The sequence below is a fragment of the Bison bison genome, unplaced genomic scaffold, assembly GCF_000754665.1.
Source record: "Bison bison bison isolate TAMUID 2011002044 unplaced genomic scaffold, Bison_UMD1.0 scf7180017864229, whole genome shotgun sequence".
NCBI classification, from domain to species: Eukaryota; Metazoa; Chordata; class Mammalia; order Artiodactyla; family Bovidae; genus Bison; species Bison bison.
Genome location: NW_011494801.1, coordinates 1,078,775 through 1,099,783, shown reverse-complemented (window position 1 = coordinate 1,099,783; position 21,009 = coordinate 1,078,775). Strand labels below are relative to the sequence as shown.

Below are 21,009 nucleotides of genomic sequence, written 5' to 3'. Positions count from 1 at the left end.
CTTTTGAACTGTGGTGTTGGAGAAGACTCTTGAGAGTCCCTTGGACTGCAAGGAGATCCTACCAGTCCATCCTAAAGGAGATCAGTCCTGAATATTCATTGGAAGGACTGATTCTGAAGCTGAAATTCCAATACTTTGGCCACCTCATGGGAAGAACTGACTCATCTGAAAAGACACTGATGCTGGGAAAGATTGAGGGCAGGAGAAGAAGGGGACGACAGAGGATGAGATGGTTGGATGGCATCACCAACTCCATGGACATGAGTCTGAGTAAACTCTGGGAGTTGGTGATGAACAGGGAGGCTTGGCGTGCCTCCATGTTCCATGCGTCCATGGGGTCGCAAAGAGTAGGACATGACTGAACTGAGCTGAACTGAAGAATTTCCACTGCTATTATATATTCATGTACCAAGAAATGGTACATGTTTTACTTTTTTTGGTTGTTTTTATGTAGATAACTGTACATCAGTGACGCATGATAAGATTTCTATAAATGGTTGACGTTTGTGGAATTAACTCTATCAGGATGAAAGTTCTATTAAAATAATTTTTTTTAGCTTTCTTCTTAATTGTAGAAAAATGACTTGTGAGCTACTAAATACTGAGATCAAGTCTTCTGCAAATATCACAGAATAGGAATACTCTGAAGGCCAAGAAAACCAAAAAGCCCTTATTCTAGAATTATAGTATCATAGCAATATTTTTGTTTACAAAAATCTGCAAACATTTGATGTGTTCCATCTTTCTCCTGCCTCATAATCTAGTCAAGTGCTCCTTATTCACCCTTTAGTGAGCCAGGTAAATGGCAGCAGTGTCCTGCTTTCTTGGGAAACACAAAAGGTCCCTGAAAAGCTGCAGTAAAACTTACTATCCTGATTTTATCTGATGTCAGGGTTCCTAGCTTGAATTATGACTCTGTTACCAATTCTTCTAATACTGTTTATTCATCTGGATGAACTACGTATCCCAGACTTCTTACTGCATTCTATTCCCTGGTTTCATTTTCCCCAATGTCACAAGGACATTCCTAATTATCTCTGTTCCTAATCCTATCTAGAGTGCTTTCTTACCTTCCCTTCTACCTAAAAACTTACTATCTATAACCATTATCTATAACTTACCTTTAACTTTTTCAGGGTCCCATTTCTCTAACATTTAAAAAAAAGAAAAGTTATGGTGTAGGAGGAGAGGGCTTCTATCTAAGCTGCTGCATTTATCAGTGCTCTGAAAGCCAACACCCACCTTCCCCTTAGGAACTTTGCCACCCCCCTCCTACTGGTTCTCTCAGCATATAAATGGACTTGAACTCCTCTCCCATCCATCCTTCCTTTATTTAATATCACACCATCATCACGCTCATACTCATAATAAACAGTAGTTACTAAGCCCTTACTGAATTATACATCTACTTGCTTTCAACATCAATTTTATGCAATGGCTTATTATTATTTATCTCCATATTATAGCTGAAAAAATCTGTGGCACAGAAGGAAATAATGTGCCCAAAATAACATAACTGAAAAAGAAACCAGGATCTGAATCCAGATGGTCTGGTTCCAGGGCCTAAGCTCTTAATCACACACGTTCTTATAGAGCTTGTATTTAAAAAGTTGCCTACATTTGTCCTTCCCCTGCCCAACTCTATCCATAGCAATTTCTTTCCTTATATCACTTACTTAAAACCTTTAAGTCCCTGCTGCTGCTGCTGCTAAGTCACTTCAGTCGTGTCCGACTCTGTGTGACCCCATAGACAGCAGCCCACCAGGCTCCCCCGTCCCTGGGATTCTCCAGGCAAGAACACTAGAGCGGATTGCCATTTCCTTCTCCAATGCATGAAAGTGAAAAGTGAAAGTGAAGTCACTCAGTCGTGTCCAACTCTTAGCAACCCCATAGACAGCAGCCCACCAGGCTCCCCCGTCCCTGGGATTCTCCAGGCAAGAACACTGGAGTGGGTTGCCATTTCCTTCTCCAATGCATGAAAGTGAAAAGTCAAAGTGAAGTTGCTCAGTCCCTAGTATATGAATAAATAAACACAGTATTACTGTATAGCACAGGGAACTATATTCAATATCTTGTAATAAATCATAATGAAAAAAATATATATACATATAACTAAATTACTTTGTTGTATAGCAGAAATTAACACAACATTGTAAATCAACTATACTTTAATAAGATACATTTCTTAAAAAGTCCCTAGTAACTACTGTCAAATCCAAAGATCACATTTTAAGATTCCTATATGTCTCCACCTCTTTGCAAGACTTCATTACGGTGAATACGAACTCCATGAAGTCTGCTGTCCAGTTCACTTCTGATCGCTGCAGTTGCTCTTTCTTAGTCTACTTAAAGCACTGTCCAAAGTGAGAGCAGAGTGAAAAAGTTGGCTTAAAGGTCAACATTCAGAAAACGAAGATCATGGCATCCGGTCCCATCACTTCATGGGAAACAGATGGGGAAACAGTGGAAACAGTGTCAGACTTTATTTTTCTGGGCTCCAAAATCACTGCAGATGGTGACTGCAGCCATGAAATTAAAAGACGCTTACTCCTTGGAAGGAAAGTTATGACCAACCTAGATAGCATATTGAAAAGCAGAGACATTACTTTGCCAACAAAGGTCCGTCTAGTCAAGGCTATGGTTTTTCCAGTGGTTATGTGTGGATGTGAGAGTTGGACTGTGAAGAAAGCTGAGCGCCGAAGAATTGATGCTTTTGAACTGTGGTGTTGGAGAAGACTGTTGAGAGTCCCTTGAACTGCAAGGAGATCCAATCAGCCCATCCTAAAGGAGATCAGTCCTGGGTGTTCACTGGAAGCACTGATGTTGAAGCTGAGACTCCAGTACTTTGGCCACCTCATGCGAAGAGTTGACTCATTGGAAAAGACTGTGGTGCTGGGAGGGATCGGGGTCAGGAGGAGAAGGGGACGACAGAGGATGAGATGGCTGGATGGCATCACTGACTCGATGGACGTGAGTCTGAGTGAACTCCGGGAGTTGGTGATGGACAGGGAGGCCTGGAGTGCTGTGATTCATGGGGTCACAAAGAATCGGACACAACTGAGCGACTGAACTGGAACTGGAACTGAAAGGAAATTTCTGTGATGATGGAAATGTTTCACTACCATAGTGGATAGTAGTCGCTAATGACATATGGCTACTGAGCACAAGAAGGGCAGCTAACATGACTGAATTTTAAATTTAATTTAATTTAAACAGCGATGTGCACCCTGTGGCCACCCTACTACAGGGCAGGGCTTCTTTCTCTGTCCACCCTTTTCATGTTATAGAGCTTTGCCTGTGGTCCTCTTCTCAGCTTATCCATTCTCTTCCCATTAGTATCTCCCTGCTAAGTGCTTCCACACCTATATAAGCAGCCAATTTTTTTCCCCCTCAACATATCTCTATCTTCAATTACTCACTTTTTCACCTGCAAGTACTGTAAGGCACCCAAATGCAACATCTGCAAAACCGAACGTATCGCTTCAGGCAGTCTGCTCCCAGCGCAGGCCGCCCCACTCAGGTAACGGTGCTACGGCTATCGTGGTCCCGAGACAAACACAGGCATTTATTTTAGATTACTCGCTTTCCTTCCTCCCTTTTTTCTAAAAAATCACCTTCTCAATCTCCTCTCCACCTCTCACGAGTGCTCATTAAATCTGACCCCTGGCTTCTACTGCCACTGCTCTAAGCCAAAAATGCTATATAGTGGATCTAATTGAAAGAGCAATGGAGTCTAGTGTTTTGCTTCAAGCAAGATGTAAAATATAAGATAACTGGGAAATCTTTTATATTTGTTAGAAAAAAAGAACACAAAAAAGTGACATGATAGGAAACTAACCTGCCTTGTAAGGAAGAAGGGAGAAAATTACAATCTCATAATCTGTGTTTAAAGCAGCCTTTTAGAAACAAACACAATATATTAATATTCTAAATTCTATTTGTAATGAATAAAAATAAAGTGGATACTGCCTTTAAAAATCTTAATTTTTGTTACTGGGTTACACTTGGTGAAAAGATCAATTGCTCATTCACTCTTTTAACAAAAGTGAAATTTTAATTCAAATATCACTTAGTATCCTCATAGGCTCACTAATCATGCATGGTTCTCTGCTCCATATACCAAAACGACAGCAAAAACTCCCCACAGGCACCAAAGGGCAGGGCCAGGGAAAGTTTCTCAGTATGCAATAATCAGAATCTCTTAGAAGCCATGTATTTTGACATCTGTCAAACCAAACACGAGATAGAGGAAAGCCATCTTTCCTATTAAGCGTTTGACTTTTTGCTTCTGGACCACCAAGAACAGAGTAATATATCCTCTACCATGCTCATGAGGCTCTAGAAGTGCTCCAGGCAGTTCAATGACCTGTGGGACTATTTAAAACATCCTATGAAGGAAGACCGAGAAAAATCAGTACCAGTGTTGGTATTTCCACTCTGACGCTTATAAAAGAACTTTGGCCAGTGCATAATGCAGTCCACACAGTAAAATACGTAATAAATTTAAAACAACAATAATAATAGCAATAAGAATACTAGTAATAATCCTACGATAAACATAAGTTCAAAAGGAAAATGGCCCTGTGGAGTCTGAAATGTGTAATTGTTCCACTATTTTTTCATTTTTTTTGTTGACAAATAATCTTTTCTTTTTCTTTTTTCTCTGCAGTTCTTACCTAGCTGGGTACTTCACCGCACGACTGTTGGTTGATGTCATGAAAGTCGCGTCAATCAACGCTGCAGCCCACAGACTGGGCGGTCTCCAGGATTTCCTTAATGGTTCCAGAGAATACTCTAGCTGTTAAAGACTGATGCCACATCTGTCAGGCAATGTTGACAAGCTCATCAAAAGTGTTATTTCCACTGTGCTTAATGTTTTTCTGCTTCTGTCTTTGTACTTGAGGGCTTTGATGATCAGGGCAGAAGCAGAAGGTATCACCTCAATCTGGGGCTGTCTGTTCTGAATGGTCGGTTTCTCTGTAATCCTCAGGCCCTTCCTATCAGTGGTTGCCTTGGTGATGTCACCACCAATCCTTTTTGGAGACAGAGCCAGAGGACCGATGTTGGGAGCCAGGGCATACGCTGCGCCTACTTCCCCACTGGTGCACCTCAGATACACAACTCTGATTTCGCTGGGGTCTAAGTTAGGTGGCATGGTGGGGTCAGCTGGCGTCAGATGAACCTGCATTGGGGACGACTGAAGAAAGGTGCGTCTTTGCCTCCTGCAAGCCGAGAGCTCCACTACGTTCTGATGAGAACTTTACGTGAGGCCTGTCCCTCAGTGAATTTCTGAGGCTTTTCCTAAAACTACTGGTAGTTCATCTGGAAATGTTTTCCCAAACTAGCACTGTTTCAAGACATCAAGATTCTTCAATTATTACAAAAATAGCAGATATATTCACTGGTGCCCTGGTCTTTCAACATCTTTTGTCCTCATTTCAAAGAAAATGATGCCTGATCATGACCTCTTAAGAATATAACTTTCTAATATCAACCATGGCACTAATAAGTCCCACAGAACAGATAAACATTTGTTGCTAAGAATTTCTGATAGTATTTTTGGAATGTCATTTCATAACTGTATTGATTAATAAATTTTGAATTAATAAATTTATTTGGCTTTTTCAGTTGCCAAAAAGATCTTGATATTATCCTGGAGAAAATCATCTGAATGAAAAAATCAAGTGAACATAATTCAGGTAAAAAGAAGATAGTTAAACTGACCACAAACTCAATCAGTCAACAGGTTAAAACCGAATCCTCCTAAAACTGAGTTTTTGTCTGGTTAAAAGATGAGTTGGTTGCTTTAAAATAGAACAACTTTTAATCTTTCAAAACAGTTAAATATTATCATAAAAATAATATCTTATATTTTAAAAATTTAATCTGATGTCATTTTTCTTTATTAATTATAAAAGTTACAAAAAGGCAACAATAAATTTTCAAAAATAATAAAAATAAGCCAATGTTAATGGAAGTGGCTGCACTAAAGTCTGCAGAACTCTAACGCTAATTCCGAGGAAGACTAAACGATAAGGGATTTAGAAAGCACGTGATGTGATGGGGAAACGCTAGAGAAATTAGAAACCTTCAGTGCAGACTTCTTCCTCCCATCTTAGCTTTCTTTCTTTCTCCATACTGAACATACACTGCCCATTACCATCACATTTAGATTCCACCCAGCTTCCAGGTCCAGTTGAAGTTCCACTTTCTTCAAAGCCTTCCCTGATCTTCCCAGCTAGAAATGATATCTCCCTACACTGAATTTCTATGGACTCTTGTAATACTTATGATTATTCTATTACATTTTCAAATATGTTCTCTATAAGAGAAATTTCTTGAGAACAAGTTAATATCTTATTCAATTTTAGTGATTCTACTGAGTACAGTATAGAGTCTTACACACAGGAGAGAAAACAAAAGGAACATGGTACAGAAGACAGGAGGATGTCTCTGTCACTTCACAGATATTTGTCTACTGATATGCGTGACTCTTCTTGTCAAGGAACTAAACATCTAAGCCTCAGTCCCTGATCTACAGAAAGAAAAAATAATGCCTCATATGGTGGTTATAAGGATTAAATGAGGTAATCTACACAAGTGTTTAACATACTTAATGAACGTGATACTTAATGAATGACAATCACTATTACATTACTAGTAATACTTAAGAATGACAGCCACTGTTATATTACTTTATAATAAATTATCATATTTATAATACTTTATAATAAACTTATATACTTTATAATATATGTACTAATAAATACTTTATAATAGATCAATTAAAAAAAAAACAAAACTATACAGTCCTGGAATTCTCCAGGCCAGAATACTGGAGTGGGTAGCCTATCCTTTCTCTAGTGGATCTTCCCAACCCAGGAATCCAAGTGGGGTCTCCTGCATTGCAGGCAGATTCTTTACCAACTGAGCTATGAGCGAAGTCCTTTATAATAAATCACTTTATAATAAATGTCAAACGATGAAAACTTAGACTAGGGCAATGACTTCTAGGAAAGCTTTCATTTTTAAAAAATGAGAAAAATCATTTTAATCTGTGTTATTGCTAAGGGCAGAATTCAAGAGTATAGACAACACAGTTATAAAACAGCAGAACAGGATGCATTAAAAACTGTTCCCTGTCAAAGGATGAGTCCAAGCTCAGGGTAGATGAACATTTGCCAGAAATACTGATGAAAGAAATCTGCTCTCTGATTAAAAAGTGAGCAAGGCTTAACATTTGTCTAATAATTTTTACATTAAAGAAAATGCCTTGGTTTTTCTTACTGAAGTTTATAAAACGTTATACAACTTCTGGTCTCCAACTGTCATCTAAAATATAGTTAATCAGATTTAATTTAGGATAAAGTACTCTGGCAGGCACATTTTAATCCCAGAAGCTGTGAATAGTTACCTTACATGGTAAAAAAGATTTTGCAGACTGGATCAGGTCAAGGGTCTTTAGATGGGGGTGTTATGCTTAATTATCTGGGTGGACCCAGTGTAACCACAAAATGGTCTTTGTAAGAGACAGAGGAAGGCAGGAGAGTCAGAGAAAATGTGGTTAAGAGGAGCAGCAGTGAGAGAGAGAGGAAGACAGGCAGATGGACCTAAAGACACTTTACTTCTGGCTCTGAAGATGGAGGAAGAGGTCATAAACCAAGGAACACAGGTAGCCTATAGAAGCTATTAGAAGAGAGAAGGAAATAAATTCTCTCCTCGGAGCTTCTGGAAGGAATGCAGCTTAGGACTTCTGACCTCCAAAGCCATAATAAAATCATGCTGCTTTACCCAGCAATTTCACAATTAGTTATATATTCCAAAGAACTACGTACACTGGTGCACAATTCACAATGGAAACAACCCAAGCATCCATAAACAGATGAATGGGTAAACAAAATGTGATGTAAACATACAACTATATACTGTACAACACAGAGGAACTTGAAAATATACTAAGTGAAATAAATCAGACACAAAAGAACATATTGCATAATTCCACTTAAGTAAAGTATCTAGAATAGGCAAATTCAGAGACAGAAAACAGATTGGAGGTTACCAAAGGCTTGGAGAAAGAAGTAGTTACTGTTTCCCCTAGGGGAAGCATCCTTTCCAGCATCCTGGTACAGAAAGCTGTGTTATAGGAAATATCATTACTACTCCCTCTTATCCAGATGGGTACTTTATTGAAATGATATTATTTGGAAAAATACAATCTTACATTTTCTTCACTTCTGATCTTGGACTTCTTGAGCTAGGCTATGGAAGGTCATATACTCCTGTTGGCTAGATTAAGCCATACATCTACTCTCTTTAATTTGACCTCAAGAAGCTTATTAATATTTTTTTAATCAATCCCTTAAAGGTAACTATGTCAAAATTCACTGCTGCTGCTGCTAAGTTGCTTCAGTCGTGTCCGACTCTGTGCAACCCCATAGACTGCAGCACACCAGGCTCCCCCGTCCCTCGGATTCTCCAGGCAAGAACACTGGAGTGGGTTGCCATTTCCTTCTCCAAAGCATGAAAGTGAAAAGTGAAAGGGAAGTCGCTCAGTTGTGTCCGACTCTTAGCGACCCCATGGACTGCAGCCCACCAGGCTCCTCCATCCATGGGATTCTCCAGGCAAGAGTACTGGAGCGGGGTGCCCTCAAATCTATCTCATTCAAAATCTTTGAGGCAGTATGAGATAATAAAAGGCTCAAGATCTTTTCAATCAAAAATTACTAAATAGTTCTGAATGTATTTCCCTTATCTGTAAAATAGGCATAACACTACTTACTTTTATTAATTATTATATAAAGTATATACAATAAAGCAGCTAGCCATGCACATATACTAAGAATTCAACCAACGGTAAATGCTGCCATTATTATTACTCTTATCCCTGTCTTCCTCTCAGATGAAAATGAAATTTTTTCATCCTCTCAGATGAAAAATGAGAAAAATGGAGAAATCTAATGTAAATTATTCCTCATTTTCCATCTCCCTTCCACCTCAATATTCCGTCACTGTCTGATTTTACCTTCTTCTCCTCAATATTAAAAGGGTGTATCTTTTTCTATTTTCAAAGTTAACCCGCTATTCTGTACTTCTGATCCTACCTCCTTCTCCTACCTCAGTTCTCTCAGTTGTTTTTCTTTAACTTCTTTCTCTCTGGTGGCTCATTCCACCTGGCCTATGAAATATCACCATGGCACTTTTCTATACCTCCTCTTGAATTACCATAATCTACCCTGAATCTGTCACCTGCACATCTGTCTCATCTCTAATGGATTGCTAACTCTTCAAAGACTGAAGCGGTCTCATTTATTTGTACTAACATCTTTTAATAACACCAAGTATAATATTATTATTATACATACAGGATAGGCACATACTTAATAATAAATTAATAAACCTAAACAACAGATTTTCTGTGAACATGTAAGGGCTATTTGACAAAAGTACATTGTCAGACTTAGCTGCTCAACCTAAATACATCACTCTGGCTGGAGAAAGGCAAAGAAGTACCGTCTCAACATAATCTTAAATACTCTTATAATACATTCTTTTAAAATGTCACAAATCAAAAACTATTTTTTCCTGACATGTTTAAAATTGTAGTAATCTATACAAAAGTATTCTGAATCCAGAAAATGTGAAACTTCAGTTTTATTATAATGCTGAGTTCTTTTCCACTGAAAATTTTACTTGTTATTCACAAACTAACAAAATCCAAGAATCCATATATTCTTTACAATTAATCTCCAGGTTTGTTTGTTATATTTTTAAACAAAAATCAATTTATAAGCATGTAATTATTGGAATAAACTATAACTTTATTTTATTATTTTTTGTTTTTTGGCTGTGCCACACAGCATGTAGGATCTTAGTTCTGCAACCAGGGATTGAACCCACACCCCCTACAGTGGAAGCATGCAGTCTTAACCACTGGACACCAGTGAAGTACCAATAAACTGTAATTTTAAACTCAATGTATCAGACATGGTAATTTACTACGCAAACTGGAACTCAAATGTATTTTTATGTTCCTGAGCTAACTACCTGACATCAGTGGGTGACGCTAACAACACAGTGACAGACATTCACCATTGAAAAAACAGACTTCCGAGGTTATCCTCAAGTGAATATATATGCTTCAGTCAACATACAGAAAGTGTGAGTCATCAAGCTTCAGAGTTAAGATCATCTCATGTTTGATCCAGCTTCTATTATTATTGCATTAGCACTAATTCTTGAGAAAAAAGAATACAAATTTCCCCTATTTTGTAAAATCAACCATTACTGCTGGTGATGGAAATAAAAAAAAGTCTAAGAAAGCACCACCCACAAAATCAGTTTTAGAGTCATTAAAAAGTAAAATATCTAAATTCATACTGCTCAGCTCTATGGTAGGAATGAGTCTACCAAGCACTCCATCCATCTTAAAACAGGGCAAGAAATTCATGAGACTGTTTCAGGAAATGTTTCAGCTAGAATTTATCTTACATACCTCTATAAATGGTTTTAGACCTGAAATATATACACAAAGTGTTGCTTAAATTTTCAGTTTTATTTTACTACAATCACAGGAGGAACCATATGCAGGGCATGAAACATATGTCTGGTATAAACCCTGACCCTGCCTTTATTTCCTGGCTGGCTTTATGCCTCAATTTCCTACCCCTTGAAATAATACCTAACTTCCAGGGCTCTCATAAGAACTCAAGTTAAACCGGGTAATGCATATAGTGCTTAAGATTTCTAAAAACATGTCATCAGCGTTTTATTAAATGTGGTACTCAATAAATGGTAGCTACTGAAACTTCTATTACAGTGATGGATTCCCAAGGAATCCCATACAGTGAACATTCGCAGGGTTATCCAATCATTCTGGGTCTGTTTCCCTTCTTTAAGAAATACACGACTCATCTTTGAATCTGTTCTTTCAGCATAGGTGTCCTGCTCATTCTCTTCTAGCATCTTAATGGTATCAACTGCCTTATTTCTCTCTGCAAACAAGTCCCACACCTAAGTGAGGTGGCCAAATACTGGCAGAGGGACTGCAGCTACAAAAAAAAAAAAAAAAAAAAAAAAAAAAGCAAGATGGAACCCAAACAGGAGATACAAAGGAAACTGGTTGACACTTCAGACAGAGCAGAATGCTGCCCTTCCCTTCTCGGGATGTATTTACCACAGTCTATCTGGTTAGCCTCAGGGTAACTTGAGAAACATGTTAAATACAACAGGAAACCTCACTGCTCAGTTTCATATAAAGAAGCAGGTATGTTTTAAAGATTAAAAGATTAACAAGTATCTCCAGGTACAGAAAAATTTTAAATGAAAGAAATATAGGCAGGAAGCTCCTATACTGGTTCAACTCATCTACTTCACTGCTCAGTTTCATATAAAGAAGCAGGTATGTTTTAAAGATTAAAAGATTAACAAGTATCTCCTGGTATAGAAAAATTTTAAATGAAAGAAATATAGGCAGGAAGCTCCTATACTGGTTCAACTCATCTACTTCAAATTAAAAGGTGCTGTAGCTAGGAGGGGTGGAAAACAAAGACAGTTTCCAAGAGGGACTCTCATTTTTACTGTGTCCTATGTGTGGGTGTGTGCTAAGTTGCTTCAGTCGTGTCTGACTCTGTGAGCCTCTGGACCATAGCCCACCAGGCTTCTCTGTCCACGGGATTCTCCAGGGCAAAATGCTGGAGTGGGTTGTCATGCCCTCCTCCGGGGGATCTTCCTGATCCAGGAATTGAACCTGAGTCTCCTACACTGGCAGGCAGTGGGCTTCCCTGGTGGCTCAGACATTAAGGAGTCTGCCTGCAATGCGGGAGCCCCAGTTCAATCCCTGGGTCAGGAAGATCCCCTGGAGAAGGAAATGGCAACCCACTCCAGTACTCTTGCCTGGAAAATCCAATGGATGAAGAAGCCTGGCAGGCTACAGTCCATGGGGTTGTAAAGAGTTGGACGTGACTGAGTGACTTCACGTCACTTCTTAACCACTAATGCCAACTGGGAAGTCCTACTATCTCCCATAGTTAGGCTTTTTTAAAAAAAATAGGCATTTTAAAAATGACAAGTCAAAGAGGCAACCCTCTGTGCAAGTAAAAAACCTAGTGAAACTATTACTTTCTGGGTATCCCTTCTTAAATGGTTGTATATTTATAATTTATGCCTTTACTAGAAACTGGGGAAGTCCCTGTACCATCTCTGGCAGATAAAGATACACAGTCAGATATCAGGAGTCAAGAGTATGGGCTGTGGAGACAATCTATCCTTTACAGTGTCACCTCCTCCCAAGGGGGGGGGTCTCAGTTTCCTCATTTTTATGATATTAATTATCTCCGGATAAAGGGTTTAATCAAGTATAAATTTTTTTCTAAAAAATTATCAATTAAAAGGATATATTAAGAACAGATATGTTTTTATCTACTTATATTAATATTATTTCAATACAATTTATACTAAATGTGGATAAGATTTCCTATCTTGATTAATACCCATGACAGGAACAACTTTTTACTGAAAGGTTACTGTATAGCTGCCAAAATGTTTAATACATTTCCTGTAGTACTCACAATGACCTGTGAAATTTATTATCCCCATTTTATAGGTGAACAAATTAAGTCTCAAAAAGATTGGGAAACTGCCTAAAGTCACAAAGCTAGTAAGCTACTAATAATTCATACTCAGAACTAACTGACCCACAGGATTATTCTCTCAACTACTCTACAGTTTCTCTGAAAAAGATTAAACAATCTGCAGAAGTTACATAATCTTAAGTAAATACAGTCCCAGTTCCTGCAAATACTAACTTATATTTGACAACTCAATACTCACATTGGTTTTTATTCGCCGCTTTTAGCCCTATTACATTTAAGTAAAAGGCTGGATCTGAGAACCATCTCTTACCTGTGTTGCTATCTCCACTCTCCATAGATGGTTTACCGGTTTCTGATGGATTGTTCATTCTTGAGTCTGAAATAAATTAGAGGAGATTTTTTAAAACTTGGGGATGTGGTTAGATAGGCAAAAATTGTGGCAAACGAAAAGGTTAAGAATACTGACTAACGTTACAGCCATAAAGTTCAAGGAGAGATGGTGTCAAAACTAAAACATTGCAAACTGTAATAAAATTTCATCTGAAAGAAATTTAAGATTTCCTTAACTCTGAAATGATCCACAAATAAATCATCTTTTAAAGAAATATAAGATTCTTCCAACAGAGATAACAGAAATCTAACCTGAAAAATTATGAGAGTATAATATGAAAAAGAGGAAAATGATTTATAATATGAAGCATAAAGTATATTACAGAAACAAAATTGGGGTGGGAGGGGGAGAAGTATACCTCACAAAGTAAAATATGTTATTCCCAAATAGTTTCTTTTTTCATAAGTAAAGATATTCATTAATTATAACCTAAATAAGCTACTGGTAATCTTGATAACAGACTGGACAATAACTCAACAGAATAAAAAGAAAACATGTCTAAGAAAAATAACTCCATATTTACTCTCCATGCCCCCCAAAACAAACTAAACATGCATCAAAGTGAAAATATACCAAATTCACACAATTATACAAGAAGCGGACTACAAGGCATAACAGCTACAGCTAATAATTACAAAATTAAGTCACAGTCATACTCACTTAAAAATGACACTGCTTTGATATCCTAAATGGACACTTTCACAGTAATAAGTTTTCATCAAGCAATATTAATTATCTTAGAAGATATGCAAGAGGGAAAACAAGAACAAGTGCACTTTATTCCTACCTCTAAACTATACTTTTATATATCTTATTCTATTTCTCTTGTGAGCTGAAACTTAGCATATTTATAATCAAATAAGTTTACTATCAAGCAAGTTCTACCTTTTCTGCCCATCAGGTTAAGAACCATTTAACTATCATCATTAGTAGAGAATAATACTTAAACTGTATTTATTCAGATCTTTGACTCAAGAGCCCATTTTGTCATCTGTTTAAATGTTTAACTAGAAAATCAAAATAATCGTTAGTAGTCCCAATCACGTTGCCCTTAGTTATTTTATCCACAGGCATAACTGGTAAGAATCAAGAATCCTCCCATAAATTTCATTTCCAATCTGGAAGCTGTGCAATGGCTTTTCTAAAACAGTTTTTGAAACCAATGCTTGCCTTAGGGCTTAAGCAGTTCTAACATATCTTTGTTTTGTTCTTCACATGTTCAGAGTTCAAATTTGTTAAGTCTGCAGTCATAAATGAAGGCAGTTCTATAACTTCCTTCCCAGACCCATCCAGAAAAATGTAAATATCATCTGAAAGCATACCAAGTTTTGAAAGCAACAGGTGTACAACTTAGTAAATATCAGCTTTCTGAATGACTTAACCAAAATCTTATGAACGTCAACAAAAGTCACAATAAATCTAATAGAATATACTAATAACGCATACATGCTGCTCAATGCTTCCTTTATAATATATTTTAAAACAAAATGGGAAAAAATGAACTAGCTTACATTCATCAGAAGGGTAACAATTTTTTCCCACAAACCATAAAAACAAAGCTGTAGGCACAGTTCTTAACAAGTCATGGTCTTGTATAATTCATATCTTGGTTTCCACATGTATAAATTAAAAATTATCTCAGATATTCTATGTGAATCTTCTCTGCATTTTCTATTAAACTCTCAAGAGTTTAATACACGTACACAAAAATAAATAAAACCAAATTCTGACTAACTATACAACTATGAATGTTGTACACTGGAATGAAGTGGAAAAATGTTTAAATGATATTAACTGTGAACTGAAAATAACAGAATTTCTAATTCTAAAATATAATGCCAAAAATATTCAAAAAGGCACTGTCCTTTCTTGAGTTCCCAACTTAGTAGACGTAAAAGAGTAAATACAAGTAAGTCTGATTTATGTTTGAAGCTTTTTTTTCTCTCTAGGCACACTAAACTGACTCTGTGAGTCCAAAACACAATCTACTGGTTGCTCTTGGACTCAATTCTTGACATCAGTTTGTTATTTTAGTCATTCACCCTTTTTCATAGTGGTTCTATCAATGTTGTGTAAGTATTACTACTATCTTGGGTTTAGACCATGCCTTCTGCCTAAAAATTCAAACATTTTCAGATCTCTTATTTTATTATGAGCAACTGCAATGGTGTTAGGGACAGCCTCCATTTTTCAAGTGGGAAAAATTACATACAGGAAAAAAAAATAATCCAGGGTTCATAACATCACTTGGAGATGTGACCAGAGTAACCCAAAGAGGTTTCAACAGTTCTTCATATAAACAGAAAAAACTCAGCCCAAAATACGGTCACTATAGTCACAGTACATCTAAAAACCAAAGTGCTTCAGTCTATTTTAAACCTTAATCAAAGACAGTTTATATATTCAAGCCACACATTTCTCTCCCCAAATCTTATTGTTCTTTAGGAAAAAACTACAAACACGCTTTCCAGCACTTAAAAATTGTTTCCTGAAGAACAGAGTTGATTTTTAAAAATAAAAAAGGCTAGTATTAATCAAAATTTGAAAACAGTTAACAGTTTCTAAAATCTGGAAATTGATCAGCAGTCCTACTGCAGTTAACCATTCCCACTACCTTCTGCATTAGGATTTATGGGAACAACTATGTACTACGGCTCCATCTTATTTTTCACCAGGCGGTTTTGGTTTTTAGATAAGATATTCATATTCGGTATGCAAAACATTTTTACTAATATGTACATATTATGGAGGTACACTTTATATCTTGTTTCAGATTTAGACTGTTGTTTTACAACAATATGAAATGCTCTCAACAGAAATTCCCAAAAAGCAAAAATGTCCTCCTTTCAAGTAGAACTCTAAATCCACACTATTTACTGAAAATCTCCTCTGAACCAGAAGAGCTAGTGGTAGGGAGGAACTTACTGCAAATTCAAGCAGGCTTATGCTTTGCAAATGCTCTCCTCCTTCCCAGCTCAGTCCACTTCTCCCCCCTCCCACAAGTTGGTTGCATATGCGATTAAGTATTGATGCATAGTCAACCCTACACACACTATTTCCATATTAAAGCTTATAAGAAAGAACTGTGCTGGTACCCACCTAGGACATAGTCACTGCAGTCCAGCATTGCTGTGAAATCTTCTAGAAGTTCAGACAGTCCAAAGCAAGGAAGAAACAGGTAGCGGTTTGGTGTGGGAGAAAGAAGGTACTACTATTTCTAAATCTACACTATATTCTTTAGAGAACAAGGGTGGGAGGTGGAAAGTGGATTAGGGGGAGAAGCAAAATACAACTTCAGTTACACCATAGCAATCTTCAACTGAATAAGGAAACTTCAGTTGCTCAGAGTAGTTTTAGTCTCTCTTACCAGCTAGGACTGACATTGTCAAGGCAACTGAAGCATGAAAAGTTCCCCTTTTTGTAATAAAATAGAAACAAAGATTGCAGCTGGCAGTTTCCATAATGAAGCTTAATCAGTATGCGCGTGATTAGGGCCTTATGCAAATCTCTCCTCGTTAGCACAGCAGCCAGCACTTTGAAGTCCACGAACAATTCATTTACAGAATACACTGAAAGCACCCCCTGCATAATTTAAATCATTGCATAAATATTTATCAGTCTATTTGCATATTAATTGGCAGTGCATGAAGGGAAAAATTATCTCCTGAGTGCCAGCATAATAATTAGGAGGATAAAATGAGATTTCTTCCAATGGTCTGGCTTCTTGGACCTAACTTAAGATAGTACTGAGGGAGAGGGGAGGGACAGGAGACAGTGTTCTGTTAAAATGCCACTGAAATGACACGTACAAATTAGAAACAACTCTACAGACTTAAGCACCTTTAATCTTATTCCTGCTGGCAACAATGACTTCAGTAATAAGAGGATTTGCAAAAAGCTTTCGACACAATCCAAATAATCCCAAGGAAACAATTAGCAAGGTAGAAGCAGAACACAGGGCTGTCAAGATGGTGCTAGCCTGCTGATAGAGAATTTTCCAAATATTAACATACACTGTCAGGGGAAAGTCCTACTTTAAAACAAGGAACCAACAAATATATGGAAGCAATGCAGCATCTATAAAATTATCTTCATGAGTATGAAAACTCATTAGCTACAATTTCTTTTATACTATCAAATTAATCAAATAGATTAATGAATGCCACCTATCACAAAATATCCTTCCTCCGTCAAAATCAATCTAAAGTGTATGACAATTTGTTATTTACAATATCTATCATCAAAAAATGTGTCATTAAATTGTGGAATTACTTAGTGTTTTCCAGTAAATTTCACTTAATGGATATGAATCTATAAACTTAAAATACTTACAAAAAATATATTTATTCAATTTAAAATGAATTTACAAGGTAAAATATCAATCCCAAATTTTTTAGGCATTACCTTATGACAACATTTTAATGTAATCATTAGACAGTTTGAGAGATTTCTAAAAACCCATGAGATAGGCATTACTACTCCTTTTTAAAAATAAGGAAACTGAGGGACAGCTTTAGAGCTGAAGTATTTTACCTAATGTTACACGAATAATTTGGAGTCAGGATTTAAAACCAGATTTTGCTGACATTAAAACTTGAGCACCTGGCCACTATAATACCTAGGTACAAATTATACATTTAGGGAACTGGTAGATACGGAGGGCCTGAATCAAGCAGCAGACTAAAACAGTTTATTTTCAGAGTAGTAAGGAAACCAATAATTGGTGACAATGACTTTGTGTTTAAAAGTCAAGTGTGTGTGGGCACACAGAAGAGTGCACTAGTTGAGAGTTCTTAACGGTATTATTTCATTAATAATTGCTTTTATTCAGAACTCATCTTCAAGCATGCCAAGTGTCTGATTCTTAAAAGTATGTATATACCTTTCCCTAACATTAAGGGTGAAATGAAACAATATGCATATGAGGAAATGAAATATAAGATTTCTCTAAGGGATATTCAAAAGATTTCCCTGCAAGTCAACAACTTTGTTAGGAACAGAACCAAAAAGCTCTCTTACCTTTTAGATCAGCACTCTATTTATATTGCTAGTTTTTCTGTTTTATAGAACCACAAAATCTGTAAGAGAGGGAGTTTGGGGGAGAAATTTAACACTGGCATGTAGTACCTGTGAGACTTTCCCTCTTTGAACCTTCCTTTCCTCATCTGTAAAATACTATCTTTTTCACGAGGCTGCTGTGAGGATAAATGTCCCTGTGCTTCTCAGACTAGACCCTGCACTGGAGCAGGAGGTGGTTGTGCCAGAGAAGACATGAAGACATGGGACAAACATGGTGTATCTTCTAAGATCATCGATTCTATTCAATAATAATTCATAATACTTTGTATTAAAACAATCAAGAATATATTATGGAACAGAAAATGAAACAAATGAATTTTTAAGGTAGAATGTATTGGACTATACAGCTTCTACTTGGCAGGAAAATATGAGAAGTAGCGATGAATGTGATTGGAATTTGGTGGATGTCAGTCAATAAATGTTTTTTTCCTTCTTCTGCCTTCATAAAATTTGACATTTACTGCCTGCATTTATCACAGAACCTCTCTGAACCTCACAATCTACCTTTTTCTACTGTATGCGGTAAATACCACTCAACTATATTTCTGATGCCAACTAGGTCTTTCATCCATCAGCCAAGGATGACTTATAGCTACAGAGAGACAATCACGGGCAACTACGGAGTGTTTACCGGAAGGTACCTGCAGGGCAGTATAACAACCCTCCTCTCCCTCAGGTCAAGAGAGTTCCACAGGGTCTTTCTGCACAGCAGGCCTATACCTCACCAACTCATATAAGTGAAGTCGCTCAGTTGTGTCCGACTCTTTGTGACCCCATGGCCTGTAACCTGCACCAGGCTCCTCTGTCCCCGGGATTCTCCAGGCAAGAATACTGGAGTGGGTTGCCATTTCCTTCTCCAGGGGATCTTCTTGACCCAGGGATCGAAGCCAGGTCTCCCACATTGCAGACAGATGCTTTACCCTCTGAGCCACCAGGGAAGCCTCCAACTCACATAGGCTACTATGAAATGTGAGACCTCCTTCCCCTTACTCCACAACTCACCATCTTCACCCCAGGATGAGGGAGAGAGAGGCAGCATGAGACGCAACTATCCAGGATGACATGAAGCCTCACCTTACCCAGGCTACTGACTCTGTCACAGTGGTAAGGGTGAAGAAAACTCTCTCTCTGTCACTCTTGATCTAGGTACTTTGTGCATTCTAGACGGAAGGCTTAAATATTGGAAGGTTGTTCAGGCCTTTCATAGATGGATCGGGGGAGGGATGGCCACCATTTCTCCATTAGAGTCCCCTATCCATGGAATACTTAGATATGAAAGAGGGGAACAGACAGAGAGCTTTTTCCACAAAGTCTCAAATGTTCCTGGTGGCTCAGCTGGTAAAGAATCCGTCTGCAATGCGGGAGACCTAGGTTCGATCCCTAGGTTGGGAAGATCCCCTGGAGAACGGAAAGGCTACCCACTCCACTATTCTGGCCTGGAGAATTCCATGGACTGTATAGTCCATGGGGTCACAAAGAGTCGGACACGACTGAGCTACTTCCACTTCAAATGTTCACTTGGTCCTCTGTCTGAAATAGCACATTAAAGTTTAACCTAAAAAGAATATCCTTTTTAAAAAGAAGAACCATTTCTGGGAGGTTTGTGGGATTGCTATTCACACTTCAGCATGAATTAAATCAATATAAATTGCTTTCTTTTTAAGACCTAGTTTGGCTTCCCTGGTGGCTCAGTCAGTAAAGAATCTGCCTGCAATGAAGGAGACCTGGTTTGATTCTTGAGTTGAGAAGATTCCCCTGGAGAAGGAAATGGCAACCCACTCCAGTATTCATGCCTGGGAAATCCCATGGACAAAGGAGCCTGGCAGGCTGCAGTTCATGGTATCCCAAAGAGTCGGATACAACTTCTTGATCAAACCACCACCAAGACATAGTTTAGGAGTTGATTAGTAAGGTAACAATTGTTTCCACTGGAAGAGGTCAATAAATACTCTTTTTTAAAATAAATACTTTTATTAAGTATAGTTGATTTATAGTGATTCAGATGTACAGAAAAGTGATTCAGAGACATATTTTCAGATTCTTTTCCACTGAGTTCAGTTCAGTTCAGTCTCTCAGTTGTGTCTGACTCTTTGTGACCCCATGAACCACAGCACACCAGGCCTCCCTGTCCATCAACAACTCCCGGAGTCCATCCAAACCCATGTCCATTGTGTCAGTGATGCCATCCAACCATCCTATCCTCTGTCATCCCCTTCTCCTGCCCTCAATCTTTCCCAGCATCAGGGTCTTTCAAATGAGTCAGCTCTCCACATCAGGTGGCCAAAGTATTGGAGTTTCAGCTTCAACATCAGTCCCTCCAATGAACACCCAAGACTGATCTTCTTTAGGGTGGACTGGATGGATCTCCTTGCAGTCCAAGGGACTTTCAACACCACAGTTTAAAAGCATCAATTCTTTGACACTCAGCTTTCTTTATAGTCCAACTCTCACATCCATACATGACTACTGGAAAAACCCTAGCCTTGACTAGATGGACCTTTGTTGGCAAAGTAATGTCTCTGCTTTTGAATATGCTGTCTAGGCTGGTCATAACTTTTCTTCCAAGGAGCAAGTGTCTTTTAATTTCATGGTTGCAGTCACCATCTGCAGTGATTTTGGAGCTCCCCAAAATAAAGTCAGGCAGTTTCCACTGTTTCCCCATCTATTTGCCATGAAGTGAGGGGACCAGATGCCATGATCTTAGTTTTCTGAATGTTGAGCTTTAAGATGACTTTTTCACTCTCCTCTTTCACTTTCATCAAGAGGCTCTTTAGTTCTTCTTCACTTTCTGCCATAAGGGTGGTGTCATCTGCATATCTGAGGTTATTGATATTTCTCCCGGCAATCTTGATTCCAGCTTGTGCTTCCTCCAGCCCAGCATTTCTCATGGTGTACTCTGCATAGAAGTTAAATAAGTAGGGTGACAATATACAGCCTTGACGTACTTCT

At 37.9% G+C, this 21,009-nt stretch overlaps 1 protein-coding gene and 1 pseudogene across 7 annotated transcripts in view; both read right to left on the bottom strand.

Moving 5' to 3' along the window:
- Nucleotides 1-21,009, bottom strand: part of POU2F1 (POU class 2 homeobox 1) — a 117,329-nt gene that overhangs the window by 71,086 nt on the left and 25,234 nt on the right. For 2 of the 7 annotated variants that reach the window (XM_010845997.1, XM_010846000.1), the window contains exons 1-2: nt 16,081-17,256; nt 12,901-12,966 (exon numbers count right to left, since the gene is read on the bottom strand). In XM_010845997.1, the coding sequence (XP_010844299.1) occupies nt 12,901-12,966; nt 16,081-16,108 (94 nt within the window). In that variant the 5' untranslated portion in view covers nt 16,109-17,256. The other 5 variants (XM_010845999.1, XM_010845998.1, XM_010846001.1 and 2 more) reach the window with 5 other exon arrangements.
- Nucleotides 3,986-5,797, bottom strand: LOC104992958 (annotated as a pseudogene).